The sequence below is a fragment of the Nomascus leucogenys genome, chromosome 2 (genome assembly GCF_006542625.1).
Source record: "Nomascus leucogenys isolate Asia chromosome 2, Asia_NLE_v1, whole genome shotgun sequence".
Taxonomy (NCBI): Eukaryota; Metazoa; Chordata; class Mammalia; order Primates; family Hylobatidae; genus Nomascus; species Nomascus leucogenys.
The window spans coordinates 63,940,964-63,956,177 of NC_044382.1; the positions used below are offsets into that span (position 1 = coordinate 63,940,964).

General features: G+C 53.8%; 1 protein-coding gene across 2 annotated transcripts in view; it reads right to left on the reverse strand.

Annotated features, from left to right (window-relative positions):
* GNAO1 (G protein subunit alpha o1) overlaps positions 1-15,214 on the reverse strand; it is a 169,897-nt gene that overhangs the window by 26,831 nt on the left and 127,852 nt on the right. For both annotated transcript variants that reach the window (XM_030796865.1, XM_030796866.1), the window contains exon 4: positions 1,643-1,803. In XM_030796865.1, coding sequence (XP_030652725.1) covers positions 1,643-1,803 — 161 coding nt within the window. The remainder of the gene's footprint in view (positions 1-1,642; positions 1,804-15,214) is intronic.

The window sequence follows — 15,214 nt, forward strand, 5'->3', positions numbered from 1 at the left end:
CGTAAGTGGAGAGCAGAATTTGGTAAGCCACTAGAAGACAGATTTGGGCCAGCTGGCCCTAAAGGCCCTTGAGGGTCTTGCTGGCCCTCGGGAAGGAGGCCCTGGACTCCACGGCAGGGACAGGGAGTGGGAGAAGGGAGGAAGGCAGCTGAAAGTCACTGTCTCCTGCCTAGCTCTGGTCTGTGATTTGAGCATACGGAATTGTGGACACTGAGCTTCTGGGCTCACTGCCCTGACCACCAGGGTGTCCCTGGGAGCTCATCAGGCCCGGGGCCTAGGTAGTCATCACCTAGGACTCACAGGACTTCAGCATTTGCCCTGTGGACAATCTAGGTGTGCAGAAATGGGAAGCCGCTCCCGGCCTTGCTCAAGTCCCTAGGCTGTTGGCTGCCATGTGGCCCATGGAAATGTCCAGGAGTGAACATTGGCCTCGGCCTCTGTCCATTGGCATTGCGTAGATCAGGGTTTCTTAATCTTGGCACTATGGTTGTTTGGGGCCACATAACTCTTTGTTGTGGGGGCCGTCCTGCACACTATGGGGTGTTTAACAGCATCTCTGGCCTCTACCTGCTAGCTGCCGGGAGCACCACTCTAGCTGCAGCCATCAAAAATGTCTCCAGATGTTGCTGAATGTCCCCTGGAGGCAAAATGGCCCCAGCTGAGACCTGGTTAAAATGGCTGGACTAGATCATGTCAGAGTCTTCCCAGCTAGTGGGATAAAGCTCAGGGGCTCCTTGCAGAAAGCCCCCACTGAATGTATGGGTACCAGATTGCAATTGCAAAGGTGGAGTGCATTTCCCGAAAGCCAAGGGGGCAATCCCAGCATCTCCATGACAGAAGACATGTCCCTGACCAACACTGACCATCCCAGGGCTCTGGAGCCTCCAATCTAGGGGCCAAGGGCATGGAAGCAGTGAGGATGTCCTTGGAGATGCCTAGAGTGATAAAGCTGCAGCCAGTGGACCTGTGACCTGCTGTGATGGGAAGAGCCGGGAGCACCTTCTAACCAGCTCTGGCTTTTACCACTTCCCACCTCTCCATCTTCTCTTCTCTCTTCTTTTTTCTCCCTCTCTCCCCTTCCTTTCTTCCTTCCGTCCTCCTGCCCTGTCATCCCCCTTATTTAGTTATAACATAGTATTAAAGTATACATTTATTATATTAATTAGACTTACATATTCCTTATTTTTAAAGATAGGGGAATGGAAAGCTTATTATTTTTTCTAAAATAAAACAAATTGGCACCATTTATTTTCTGCCTATATGGCTGTTGGTTTGGTTTATATTTATGTTGTCAGGGGTTCCCCATGAAAAAACAAAGCTGCTACACTTGAAAGCTGTCTTTGTGCAGTGCCAGGCACTCTCCAGGACAAGCCAGTGACAAGGTCCCGGCCCTCTGGGAATTTCCACTCTTTGGTTGTCTCTTGTGTCCTTTGCCTTCTCTGGCCTCTTCCTCCTCCTGGGGGGCAGGAAGAGAGGCCCCTTCTCATTCCTTCCTGACACCCCCCCACCTGTGGTAGAACATCTCCCGGCAGGCGTGACCTCAGCCGAGAATCCTCCTTGCTCTGCCAATCCCCATCACCAGTCACCTTCCACTCCTGCATCACTGCCCGGCTCCAGGCCATGCGCCTGCTGGGACACTCACTATTTGGCAGAGTCGTTGAGCTGATACTCCCGGGACCGGTTGAAGCACTCTTGGATTCCTGAGTCGCCCCAGAGCCGCATCATGGCAGAAAGCAGCTCTGCAGAGAAGGGCTCGGTGTCTTCCATCCGACTCACCACGTCACACACCATCTTGGCATCAGCCTGTGAGGAGAGGTGGATGGTGGGCTTTGATACTTTGGTAGGGACAGAAGACCCCTGCCAGCCAAGGGCTCTCCCCTGGCGGGGACTGTGATGAGGGCCCAGCCAGTGCGGCAGGATGGCAGCTCAGCCCACAGCCTGCTCCGGGGAGGGCCACGACCTGAGCATGCACAGTTGGGGTTCGTGGGGCCTGTGGGGCCTTCCACCACATGGATGTCCTAAAGCAGGAGCTCCAAGCCGCAGCCCATGGGGCCCCAGAGGTTTCTGGGGCAGGAAGGCAGAGTGGGCCCGGCTCTGTTCTCCACCCTCCAACTCAACCAGCAGCTCTGCTTTCATCCTGCAAACTCGGTTATTTTGTTCGGGGGAGAAAAAACAATAAATGTTCTTGGCTGAGCTGTACTTTTCTATACTTCTTATGCAGGGTGGAATGGAGTCCCTAGAACTGGGCTATGTGGAGGAGCAAGCGTTTTGGTGGAGAATTCCGGTTAGCTGAGGGATAGGCCACAGCAGGGCTGTGCCTCAGGACTAGGGGAGGGGAGGGGCTGGTTGCCAAGTTAGTGCAGATGGCAAAAGTATCTCATGCCAACACTAAATCTCAAGAACTTTGGCCCTTGGACTGCTCAAAGCCAAAAGTCCATTTTATTAATTTTTCTTGATTTGTTTGTGACCTGGGGCCTACCTTTCTCTGGGGGCAGGGGAAGCCCCTAGGTCAGGTGAAACATGGGAATGGGAAAGGACAGGTAAAGAGCTTGGAGCACTCTCCTCCTCTGCCTCCTGCCTTCTTCCTTGTCTGAGTGGGTGTAGCTGAATTTGCTTAAGGTGCACACGTGTAGGCTGAGCCTTCTTGAAATTACAGAAAAAGTACTGCATAATTAACAGGTTTCTTCCCCTTCCCCTCATCCTGGATACCAAAGTGGGGTCGTCTTTTCAAAGACTGCAATGACATGCATGTAACATCACAACCAGGAGTGTGGTGGTCTTTGAAGATAAGAAGGCTCCTGGGGACATCCCAGGACTGCACCGTCACCGCCACCTCACACACGGGAGTAGTACTTAGTGTACGAAGGATTTGGTGAACACACTCCTTACTCAGAACCTCCCTCACCTCAGGATCGAGTGGCAAGAGCTGTGTTGTTGGGCCTTTCACCCCTCCTCTGCCCACACCCTTTGCCCTGCGCCTCTTCAGCTCCTCCTGCTAAAGGCTGAGTATATTTCCTGTCTGCTTGATGTTGAGTATGGCACAGGACTCGCCGTGGCCCACAGAATTGTGCAGGAGTGGCACTGTGCCAGCTCCTTGAGAGGCCGTGTTTCTGCTGGTCCTTGTGGGCCCTGCCATTGCCATGAATATGCCCAGGCTCTGTCATTCATCCTGGGAAGAGGACTTGGGGAGCATGTTACAGAGTGGAGCCTGCCCTGGGTCTCTGATCTGCAGAACTATGTGGCTGGGTTTAGGAGAGTCTTGTTAGACAGCATTGCTGTGGCACAGCTAATACAGTAGTCGCTGTAGTATTACCATCTCCGCTTCACAGTGGGGAAATTGAAGGCCACAGAGAGGAAGGCACTCACTTAACAACCCGATGGTGAGTGGCAGGGCTGGGACTCAAGATGAGGTGCCTTCGGACTCCAGGCCCAGCCTCTATGATCAGACCCACCTGTGCCAAGAGCACCCTGGACGGCTGACAGTGCCTGGTAGAGGGGTCTAGACCACAGCTGAACTGGCCTTGCCCAGGAAGATATGTGCTCCGTCTGAGGCAGCGACAGCCTTTAATGTCCAACTCAGAGTAGGTGAGAGCAGAGCAGGTGCTGCCCCGGGCCGCCCTCCTGCCTCTGCCCATGGAGCTCACTGCCTCGGATGTATAGCTGGCTGCACAGTTTGAGTCGGTGCCCCAGACAGACAGGAATGGGCAAATACCCCGGCTTCCTTGCCCTCCCAGGGAGGCAATTCTGAGACAAGCTACACAGTCAGACAGGATCCCCACGGGATGGAGCCCCAGCTGCCAACGTGGCAGGCCACCCGTCAGCTCCCCTTCATGGCTTCCCTCCCTTCCTGTGTGGCTTCCCCACTTCCTCGGTGCTTCCTGAAATGACCTCCCAAATAAACTCCTTGTCTCACCCAAATCCTTGTCTCAGGTAAGCTTCTAGAGGAACCTAAACCTCCAGAAGCTGTCTTGAGGACAGCAAGCCCCTGTCTCAGCTCAGGCACCAGACATACCCTGTCTTCTTGCTCTTCATATATCTCTGTGGCTGACAGGACTTTGCTCAGACCACTCTCCTAACCAAAATGCAAAGTGACCACCATCCGAGTGGCCCCTCTGTTTCTGGCTGAATCCTAGCAGGCCCTGAGAACACCCCTGCCTAGTGACCACTGCCCGCCCGGGGCACCACGCTTCAGGGTGTGCACCAGCAGAGTGGCACTGCGAGATGTCCCAGCGACAGGAAAAGGCATGGCTGGGAACACAGGGCCAGGACAGGAGTGTGCTGGACGCTGAGTCCTGTGGAGCCCAGGCCAGCTTCCAGTCCATGCCAGGCCCTGGGAACCAGGTGTGAGATGCCAAGGCAAGGAAGAGGGTCGATGAGTGCAGGAGGCAGCTGGTGGGCATGTGACCATGCTGGGCCACCTGTAGTCTTTCCCTGAGATTTTTCAAAGTGGGAAGCTTAGGAGAATGTGGCCCCAGAGTTGCTAGTATCACTGAGACCAGTGTCCCCCAACCCATGGAGAAGACTCTCAGAATAAAGCTATCAGAAAGAAGCAGGGAAGTGTCATGGTATTTAGGTTCCCAAGGCTGGGTCCCTTTACCCTTCATGTGACCTGTCCTGTGAGCCCTATCTCGTCAGTTTCTGCCACTCGTACTCACAGAGACCCTGACTACTACCAGGCCCAAGACAAGATGCTCAGCACTGGAGGAGGTGGAGGCAGGGAGCTGGGGTCCTTCCTCCAGCTGCCTTCCCCCTGGTTTCAGCCTGCACGAGTCCTGGAGCCCAACAGAGAGACTGAGACTCCACTGGGGTCTGGGAGTGGCATACACCAGGCCTACCATCTCCCCGATTTCACGGGCTCTCCAGAATTGGGATATTTTATTCATGTGTGCATTATTATTATTAATTTGAGACAGAGTTTTGCTCTTGTTGCCCAGGCTGGAATGCAGTGGCGTGATCTCGGCTCACCACAACCTCCACCTCCCGGGTTCAAGAGATTCTCCTGGCTTAACCTCCTGAGTAGCTGGGATTACAGGCATGTGCCACCACGCCCAGCTAATTTTGTACTTTTAGTAGAGATGGGTTTCTCCATGTTGGTCAGGCTGGTCTCGAACTCCCAACCTCAGGTGATCCACCCGCCTTGGCCTCCCAAAGTGTTGGGATTACAGGCGTGAGCCACAGCGCCCAGCTGCATGCAGTGTTATTATTAGACAATTATTCTGCCGCAAACCCCTTCAACTCCCAACCCTCTGATTAGGCTGGAGGAGAGAGACTGACTGCCCAGTCCGTGGCACGTGGCTCTAGAAGTGAGTGGGAGGTACTGAAAGTCTGCAGGCATCCTTGGGGATGGGAGAGACAAAGAAAATGAGGTCAGCATCTGGAAGTTTTGTGGCCAACAAAAGGTCTGTACAAAAGAAGTGTGAGGCCAAAGCTCTTCCAGAATTGAGCTGTCCAGCTAAAGTGCTACTTACATGTTAGAGCCTGCCCACTGCAGAAGGGCGGTGAGAAAGTTCTGGCAGCTGTGCTCCCTCCCATTGCCTGTCCTGGGAAGGAAGCTACAATAGTGCAGAGGCTGGAAGGCCAAGTCCCCATGCTGACCTGACCCAGCTCCCAAGTGTCAGTATCACCAACACCCCAGCCCTTGGGGTCTGACTTCGCCCTCACCGGGCATGAAGGCTGTCCGAGCCCCTTTGGCAGCAGTGACCTGGAAAGCCGGCCCTGGGGCCTGGGCTTTGGGTGCCCCAGGCAGGCAGGGATGACTCAGGGCAGCAGCAGGTGGGTGAGCAGGGGTGGCGCCTCCACCTGGGGCTAAAAACAGCGCAAGGCCTATGAGTCAGGGACCTGCGGCGATCCTGCTCCTCACGCCTGGCTGACCTCGGGCAATCTCAGGGTACTTTCCCATCTGAAGAATGCGGGTGGTGGACCTGGCAAGAGTTTTCCAGACTTCCTTCTTTGGGCCCTACCTTCATGGTTTCTGTAGATCTGTGGAGCACCTGAGTCAGAACAAGTCAGGACCCGAGAGCAGGGTTCGGGATGCCTGCGAGGCAAGACCTTCCCTGGACCTGAGGATCACACGCTAATGTGGGGGCCCTGGAGCCACAACAGGCTTTGCAGGAGGACACTCAAGACGGTGCGATTTACAAACTGAGGCCACAAAGCTACTGTGCTTCCATGTTTGAACTTCCATGTGTGGCCTGGAATTTAATGGGTCCCACTCCAGTAGGATGCATTCTACAGCTTGGGGACATCTGGGATAGATGATTTCCTGGGATTCTCCAGCAGACAGCCCAGGGGTCTAGGCCTTCCCATTTCGGGACAGGGAGGGGTCCTGTGCTGGCAGCAACACACCCTGGCCCCCCGCCCTTCCTGCTTTCTCCCGTCTTCCACCTTGGCTCAACTGCTCAAACTCAAAGACCAGGAGACCTGCTTGATTTCACTGAGTCCTTCCCATGCCCAGTGCCCTGCGGTTCTTCTTTCCAATCTGCTTTCAGCTATCTGCTCCTCCCCATCTCCTCCCCGACTTCTAAGTCCAGGCCTCCATGGTTCCCTTCCAAGGGCTCCCTGCCTTGGTCCTTCTCCTCTTCAGCCTGTTCCCCACACAGCAGGAGACCATTAGTTTCCTATTAACATCAATTCTCCCCTTCTCCTTTACAAAAAGAATCCAGAAATTTTTTAATTGGGCACACTGATATCCAACTAAAAGGCTGGATTTGTTTTTTTTTTTTTTTGCTTACAGCTAGTTGTGACCATGTGACAAATTCTGCACAATGAAAGGTAAGCTGAAGTGAAGTAAGGCCTCAGGAAAGGTTGTTTTAAAGGTAAGGGGCGCCCTTTTTCTCTCATTCCCTCTTTCCTAATGCCTGGAACTTGGATGTGATGGTTGGAGCTCTAGCAACTAAATGGGATCATGAAGACAAGGTCAACACCCTAGGGATAGTGGAATAGTGATCCAAAAACAGCCTAGGTCAAGGACCAGACTCCACACTATCTGAAGCCATCCTCACACTATCTTCAGTGTATGTTTTCTTAATACTTAAATTCAATTTCTATCTTATTTAAGGCATAATTTCCAGAGTTTCTGGTATTCAGTTAAACTTAATCCTAAGGGGTATAGCTCTTCCTTTCAACAGCTGCCCATCATTCCTGCATTCCAGACTCCTTGGGGCCTACAAAGCCCCTGCCTGCCTCTCTGTCCTGACATCCTCCAACTTTCCCCCTCTAACGGGGCTCCAGCCATACAGCCTTACTCCTGTTCCCCAAATAAGCTGGGTGCTCCATCTGCCCAGATCACTCTGATCAGTCTGATTGTTTATGTCCCCCTAAGATTCCTGTGCTGAAATGCTAACCCCCAAGACGCTGGCATTTGGAGATGGGGCCTTTGGGAGGTGATTAGGTCTTAAAGGTGGAGCTCTCACGAAGGGGGTTAGTGCTCTTATAAGAGAGGCCCCACCCTATCTCAAATGTCACCTCCTCAGGGAAGCCCACCTCCCTGCTCCCACAGCGCACAGCACACACCATGGTACAGCTGGTGTTGTATGAGCCTGGTCCTCAGGGCAGGGATTGTTTCCTGATTTCTCATGGTACCTGGGCCTCATACCGTGCTTGGTAGAGAGTTGGTGCTCAGCCACGTTTGCAGGATATATGGATCCTTGGCATTTTAATATGAGGCTTGGCCCCAGTTTCTCACTCAATCCTATCTATCCTCCAGCTCTTGTCAGTTTGTATCTCATTTAATGATTACGGCAGGTGGGTATCCTGCTTAGGTGAGGGAGCTTGCTAAAGATCACATTGCCAGTAAGGAAAGCCTGGACTCAAAGTCAACCTCCTCTATGTGCCACAGCCAGCCGCTCTGGACTTCACATCTCAGACAAGGCCTGGCCACCTGAGGCCCGAGCTGAGAACTAACTGGTACCCAGCCCAGCCCTCAAGCAGAGGGAAGAGAGATGCATAAGACAGAAGGGCCAGGCCTGAGGGGAAGGAAGGGCTTTGCCAGCACAAAAAAGGGTGGCGGGCTTCACAAGCAATTACTAGAGCCAGGGGAGACCCTGACCTTTGTCTGCCTGCTTTTAGGGGTCTGGGGGACGGGGCTCACGCTGAGCCTGAATTTCCCACCCAAGGCTCCTCCTGGGCCTATGGGTTGTGTGTGGTGGGTATTTTCTAGCACCGTTCTTTCTGCTACGGCCCCATCACACTGCTGTTTCTTGCTGGTCAGAGCGTGCCTGGGTGCCCAGGCCATATGAGATGTGACAAAACATACGTATGTCCTCTGGGCAGACTCACCAGGTGCTGTAGTCTGATTGTTTATGTCCCCCTAAGATTCCTGTGCTGAAATGCTAACCCCCAAGACGCTGGCATTTGGAGATGGGGCCTGTGGGAGGTGATTAGGTCTTAAAGGTGGAGCTCTCACGAAGGGGGTTAGTGCTCTTATAAGAGAGGCCCCAGAGACCCACACCCCTTCCACCACGTGAGGACGCAGCAAGAAGGGGCCGTCTAAGAGAAAGTAGCCCCCACCTGATAGTGATCTGCCAGCACCTTCATCTTGAACTTCCCAGCTTCCAGAACTGTGAGAAATAAATTTCTGTTGTGTATAAGCCACCCAGCATATGGTATTCTGCTATGGTAGCCTGAATGGATGAAGATACCAGGTCTGGCCTGTGAGCATTTTATGCAGGGCAGACTGCTAGAGCTGACTTCTTTAGAAAACTCACTGCGTGCTCCCGCCCAGGCAGTTCTGCAGGAGAGACGGCAGTGACCGCTACCAGGTGGCAGTGAAGGCCTGCCTGCTCCTCTCTGCCCAGTCCTGTTCTCCTGGGCAGCTGCCCTCTCCGCCTCTGTGGCTTTTTTCTCTTGTTTTCCGGCAGCAGAGCCCCAGTTCCCAGAAGGGAAGCACCCTTCTCCAACCCAGTCTGAGTGGTTTGCGTTGAGCTAAATCTCCCGATTCTAGGGGTGGACACATGCTCTGGGCTTGGCCAACCCATCTCACTGGCCTGTGAACAGTCTGGGGTGGACAAAGAATCCCTATTTGTCAAATTAGACTAACAATCAGTCTCTAGTCCCAGTCAGCCCCAGGACACTTGTAGCAGCTATTAGGAAAGAGAGGCTCTCAAAAGGAGGGCCCCTCTGAGTGTGCAGCCATCACTAAGGAAAGCAGAGCTGAGAGGGAGGCACCTGAGTCATCATAACATGTCAATGCCTGGATCCAGCTGCGCCTGCAGCCACAGAGACCTCTGGGCTTTCTAGTTACTTGAATCAATCAATCCCCTGCTTTTAAAAATCCATTGGAGGATATGTTGTTTGTTTGGTTTATTTTTGCACTTGTACCCCAAATAGTCCTATTATTTCCCCGAGTCGGCCAAGGCTAATGTGGGGCCTACTTCCTGCAGGAAGACCCCTCCAATTCCTGCAGCGCCACTGGCTTTCCCGGCATCTGAGTCCGCTCCTCTCTTACTATCTGACCGCACCCCGTGCACAGTGCCCACACGCTGTGTGGTGTTTCCTGTGTGGGTGGCCCCTCTCTCTCCCATGGGACTGGCATAGCACTAGCTGTGTTATGAGCACTGGCCACATGCTGCACACTAAAGGCAGTCTGGGGGATTCAGTAGTAGGCAGTCCTGTAAGGAGTTCATGGACATGTGTGTCTGCCTGAGGCATGAAGGAATGGGTCCCTCTTCCCACCACTGTCCCCATAGTTCTGAGGCCCAGCTACAGAGAGGAAGGGAGGGGGCTCTCTGTTGTGTGTGAGGGAAAACCTGACTGCATTTCCTCAGATGTGTAGGTGCGGGTGGGATGGGTTTTGTAGTCATTAAGAGCCCAGAATGCCCCCACCTCATCATTCCGCACCTGCTGGAATCCACCATGGAATCCAACATCTGATTCTCCTGCCACCCCACACCCTTCGAGGAGCCTCCTCTGCCAGCCTCCTTTGCTCACTCCCTCCTTAGACTTTTAGTCCTGCTCCATGCAGCCTTCTGGGGGCTTCAGACTGCAAATTCAGGAGCTACCCAGACCTGAGTTCCAGCTTTAGCTTCCAGCTTGAGCAAGGGGTATCATCTTTCTGAGGCTCAGTGTTCTCACCTGCAAAATGGGGATGACAGCACCATCATTTTCTCTGCAAGGCTGCTGTGTCAGCAAACGGAGGGCACTTAGCACAGGGATGGCCCTGAAGGGTGGGCTGCACTGGTGCCCACCCAGTGGACGAGTATACATGGCTCCACCTCATAGGCTGCCCAGGACTGCCACATAGAGATAAGAGCAACCCGCCCACCCTCATGATGATCGGGCGCAAGGGAGGAGGATGGGACTCTTCTATGGGGCATGGCTGGGACTGTGTATTTCTGAATGTTAACAGTAAGCGAGATGCCATTCTTACGGGTTTAGGATCAGGAGGCCAGGAGAGGTTGTCATTTCTCAAGGCTACCTACAGGACTCTTTTCCACATCAATGATTTAAAGATAGCATGAACACATTTTTTTCATAGTAACCAGTACAATCTTTCTGGTTAAATGATATCTCACTCTTAATGTTGACAAATAAATGGCTCGAAGCTGCCATGGTGGAGGTGAGGCACTTTTGGGGAACCTCAAGGCTCTGGAGAACCCCCTATGTAAACCTTTGCACTGCACCTGTGAGCAGCTGGAGAAAGGGGTGGGCAGGGAGAGGAAGAGGCCTGTGGAGATAGGGCCCAGGGGACATTCCAGCATTGAGAGGGGTGGAGAATTTGGTACAGGTGTCCCCCAGAAGTGGGTTGCTTTGGGCTGTTGCTGGGAAGCAGGATGCCTGGGAGGTGGTGGGGTAGTGATGCTCCGGAACTGGCAGTACACAGGGAGTCCCTTATCCTGGCACACAGGCCCTGTGTCTTGCCACGAGGACATGTGCTGCTGGAGGCTGGTCACGAGTGTGCTGTGGAAGCAGCACCCCGGTGACAATCAGTATAACAGCCCATGCTGCCCAGCAGGGAGGGGTGCTGCTTCCAGAAAGCTCTCTCTAGTCAGCCAGCGGGTCCCCGGAGATAGAACCCATGCTCCGAGGAGGGGCGTAGGCTCCCAGAGCCCAGTCAGGGCCCTGCCCCCTGTGTACCCAGCTCCTACCCGCCAGGACACAGACAGTCCCCCTGCACCGGCTTCTCGTGACATAGCACCTCCTTCCCCGCTTCTCAGACATGTAGCAGATGCCTGTCTGTCCTGTGCTACACCCCAGGGTTGGTGGTGGTGACCAAGAGAACCTGAGCGACAAGGATAGAAGACCACATTCTCCACTCACATGCCAGATACTGCAGGGATGTGCAAAAGCCCAGGTATATTCTTTGTGTGAAACTGGGATGGCAAACTGCACTTTTAACACTTGAGTCTTCAAAACCCTTCCCTTCTCTTTATGGTAATGTAAGCTTTTCAGCAAATATCAGTGGCAAAGAGGCTTGGAGCTAAAGCCTAATAAAAGGCCTCTTCCCTCTCAAGGGATGAGGTGCCAAGGATCTGATGGGGAAATGAACAGGGATTTTCATTGTGTGACCCAAGTTCAAATCCTGGCTTCTGCATCTTTTTAGCCATGTGACCTTGGACAGGACACTTAACCTCTGAGCCGCTGTTCTCTCACTACTTCCCACTGCACAGGGCTGTTTGTGCAGATAGAACGGGCTGAGGATGTGACACAGCTTTGCAACATGAAAGAAGCCTGCAAATGTTAGTTCTTATAAGCAAAGATGAAATGCCTCAGACACAAACAACAAGCTGACACAAAATAAGCCTGCTTTGTACAAGACTTTCTAGGCAAGCATGATAATCTTGATAACAATAATCATAGTAATTATAATAATAACCCCTTCCATTTGAGGAGCTGCTTTGGATCATTCAGAGCTTTCCTCCATCTCTAATCTTTTAGGCCAAGTGAAGTGTCAGTCTGCAGACATGCATGCGTACGCACACACACACACAAACCCAGTCCTCTAGTTGCAGGGAAAAGCCTCCATCTGGCCCCACCCTGCCCCATGTACTGTAGTTGTCCCTGTACCCACCAGGCGGCAGGAGTGCACAGCCCAATGGGAGAGGGAGCGTGAGCTGGATCAGCCGAGCCAGAGACCAGGCATTGCAGGGCCGGGCCTGGAGGCCATCGCTGCCTTCCTTGGGCTGCCGACTTGCTCTTCAACAGGAAGGGGCAGAGAGACCCCAGTCGCTGGGGGCCCAGCCTGGCCACTACAATTCCAGCTGGCAGAGAATTCTGGGCACTTAGTAACTAGCGCTCCCACCCAGGCCTGCACATCTGAGGAAATACCGTCGCGTTCTCTCCGACACAGGAGAGCGCCCCCCCGCCCCTCCCTCTCTGCAGCTGGGCCTCAGAACAGTGGGGAGCACTCCCTTCCGGGGCGGGGGTCTGCTTTCCTGGCCCTGGGCTGGCAGATAGCTCTCTGCCTGTGACTCTCAGTGGAAGTGGTACCAAATCGCCACCCCAGGGGCACATTAGACATTTGTGACGAGTCTTTGGTAGTGGCAACAACGGGGGTGCTGCAGGCATTTGGCGGCTGGGGCTCTTTCCTCGCTTGGGCTTAGGATTCTGAGCAAGGCCTGTGCCTACAGAACGTCATCAGCTCACAGGGTCTCTCGAGGAGGGGGTACCTCATGGGCTCACCATTGCTTTAGGGAAGGGAACCTTCCCGGTTCCCCAAAAAGATCCTGCAACAGAACCAAGGATTCAGTGCCATCTCTAATCTTGCTTTCCTTCTCCAGTTAGGATGATGATCCTCCCATTCTCTTCTTTCAAATCCACCTATCATCCCTTCTCCAGCCAGCCAGCCACACATCCTGCACCACCTACCCAGGATACCTACCTATCAAACCTTGTGCACCTACCCATCTATACATCATCTACCCATCAGCCACCCCAGTTCATCCATCCACTCACATCCCTCCCAACCTACCACCATCCCCTCCACTCTTCCCTGGCATCTATCTATCCATTAGTTACTCATCCACTCCTGTTTGATCCAACTCGCCTCCCACCCATTGATTCTCTCCTTGATCCACTCATCCATTCACCCATCTACTACGTATTCATTTACACCTGCTAGGTGGCAGACACTGAGTGGGGTCTGGGCCTTAAGGACTTTAACATTTGACATAAAGGGAATCTCCCCAGCCCAGTAGTTGGTGCCTTGAACACATCAAGGTGGAGGGAGAGCAGCCCCTGTGGCTTTCCCTGCCTCTGTCCCGTGGTCCATTCTGTGTCAGGGGTCTGTGACTGTGTTAAGGAAGGCTTTTCTGAAGTCTCCACCTGGGTTCAGAAAGCAGTTCAAACCTTCTGGATGCCCCAGGATTTATCCTAAGCTCTTCTGAGAACCTTCCCTGCCTGGACCCAGGCTGTCCCCTGTGGAGGTAAAGAAGGCTTGGGTTTTTTGATCCTAACTTTCTTTCCTTTTCAGCCTCAGAACTCAGGAATCTTCCAATGACTGAGAAGCAGGTGTTTCCTAGACAGAAGCTGCTTACTATGTTCCTTCCAGAACCAGGGGCCAGGGGGTGGGAAGGCGACTGTGGCCCAAGTCCTCTGAGGCCCTGTCACTGGTTCCCGCACACCTGAAAGTTTTCACCCAGAAACCACCTGTCAGCGGCTGGTGCAGTTTCCCACCCCTGGCCCTGGCCCCAGTTAAGCAGGAGCCAGGGCTAGACCTAGGAATCTTCCTTCCCCACAGATTGGAGGACATCTCCGTGTGAAGCCCAGGGCTGAGTGCTGGGGACAGAACTGCCAGCAGGGCCTGGACCTTGCCCTGCCCATGCCTGCAGTCCACTAGGGGCATCAGATCCATCAGCACCAGCTGGGGAGTGGGGAGGCCACCCCAAGGAGGCAGGGTCTGGGCCTCAGGAGGAACAGGTTTGTGGATGGTGGCATGACAGGCTATGTCTGGGAGACACAGGGCTTCTCGGGAGGTGAGGAGGGAATTAGAGAGAGCTGAGGTGAGACCCAGGCAACACTGAGGGCCTTGACAGGCAACAGTGGGTCCTGGAGGCACCAGATGCCCTGGCAGCCATCAGCAGGGCCTGAGGACAACAGTGGGGTCATGCAGCCCTAGAATGTTAAACTTAGGACAGCCACCTGTGGGCACACAGATGGCTCAGGGGCTCGAGCACAGACAGCCTCTCAGCCAGGTTGCCGGTCATGCCTGTGAGGGGGTGCCCTACCCCTGGTGGGCAGGCCAGTGTCTATCCTGGGGCAGCCCTGATGGGGAGAAAACGCTTCCCCATGGAGCCTGGCAGAGGAAATGCCAGGCCTTCCATGTGTTCGGGCCTGGGACATTCACATTTTCTGTGTGGCGTGGGCTCCTGGCCTCTTCCTGCAGGAGCAGGGGAGCTGTCAGTCCTGCCAGCATCTGTGTAGAGTGGGCATGGGTGCCCTAGAGGAGCTAGTGGAGGCCTGGCAGGGCATGCTGGGGAGAGGAAACGCAGGATGGAGGCCCTGCTCACTTTTTTTTTTTTTTTTTTGAGTCAGAGTCTCACTTTGTTGCCCAGGCTGAAGTGCAGTGGCACGATCTTTGGCCTACTGCAACTTCCGCCTCCCAGGTTCAACCAATTCTCCTGCCTTAGCCTCCCGAGTAGCTGGGATTACAGGTGCCCGCCACCATGCCCGGCTAATTTTTGTATTTTTAGTAAAGATGGGGTTTCTCCATGTTGGCCAGGCTGGTCTCTTGGCCAGGCTGGTCTTGAACTCCTGACCTCGTGATCTGCCCACCTTGGCCTCCCAAAGTGCTGGGATTACAGGTGTGAGCCACCGCGCCTGGCCCCTGCTCACTTTCATTAGCAACAGAAGCCTGTCCTGGGCCCCCAGAGGCAGGGGTGTTTTTATGTCAGCAAGGGTTCTGACCACCAGGAAAGGGGTGGGGACGCCATCAGTCCAAAGCTCCAACCACTGCCCCTCTGGGACAGCCTAACGTGGTGCCTCTTTGTCTTGGTGCCCTTCTCCCCTCGGCGGGTCCAGACCCCCTATCTACACCTCCTGGGTATCTCTCCTGGATGGGGGCTCTCTGGATAGCTGCGCCACCAAGCAGGCACTATCCTGTCCCAAAAAAGCTTTAAGGTGAATGGGACAGAAATTTCCAAATTCATGATGCCCTCACCCTCCACCTCCTTTCCCCTGAGCCCAATGTTCTAAGAGGAAAAAAGAACTAAAATTGGATAGGCGAAATTTCTAAGAAATGAACAAGGCAGAATGAAATTACCCACACAGAGCTCAGTCA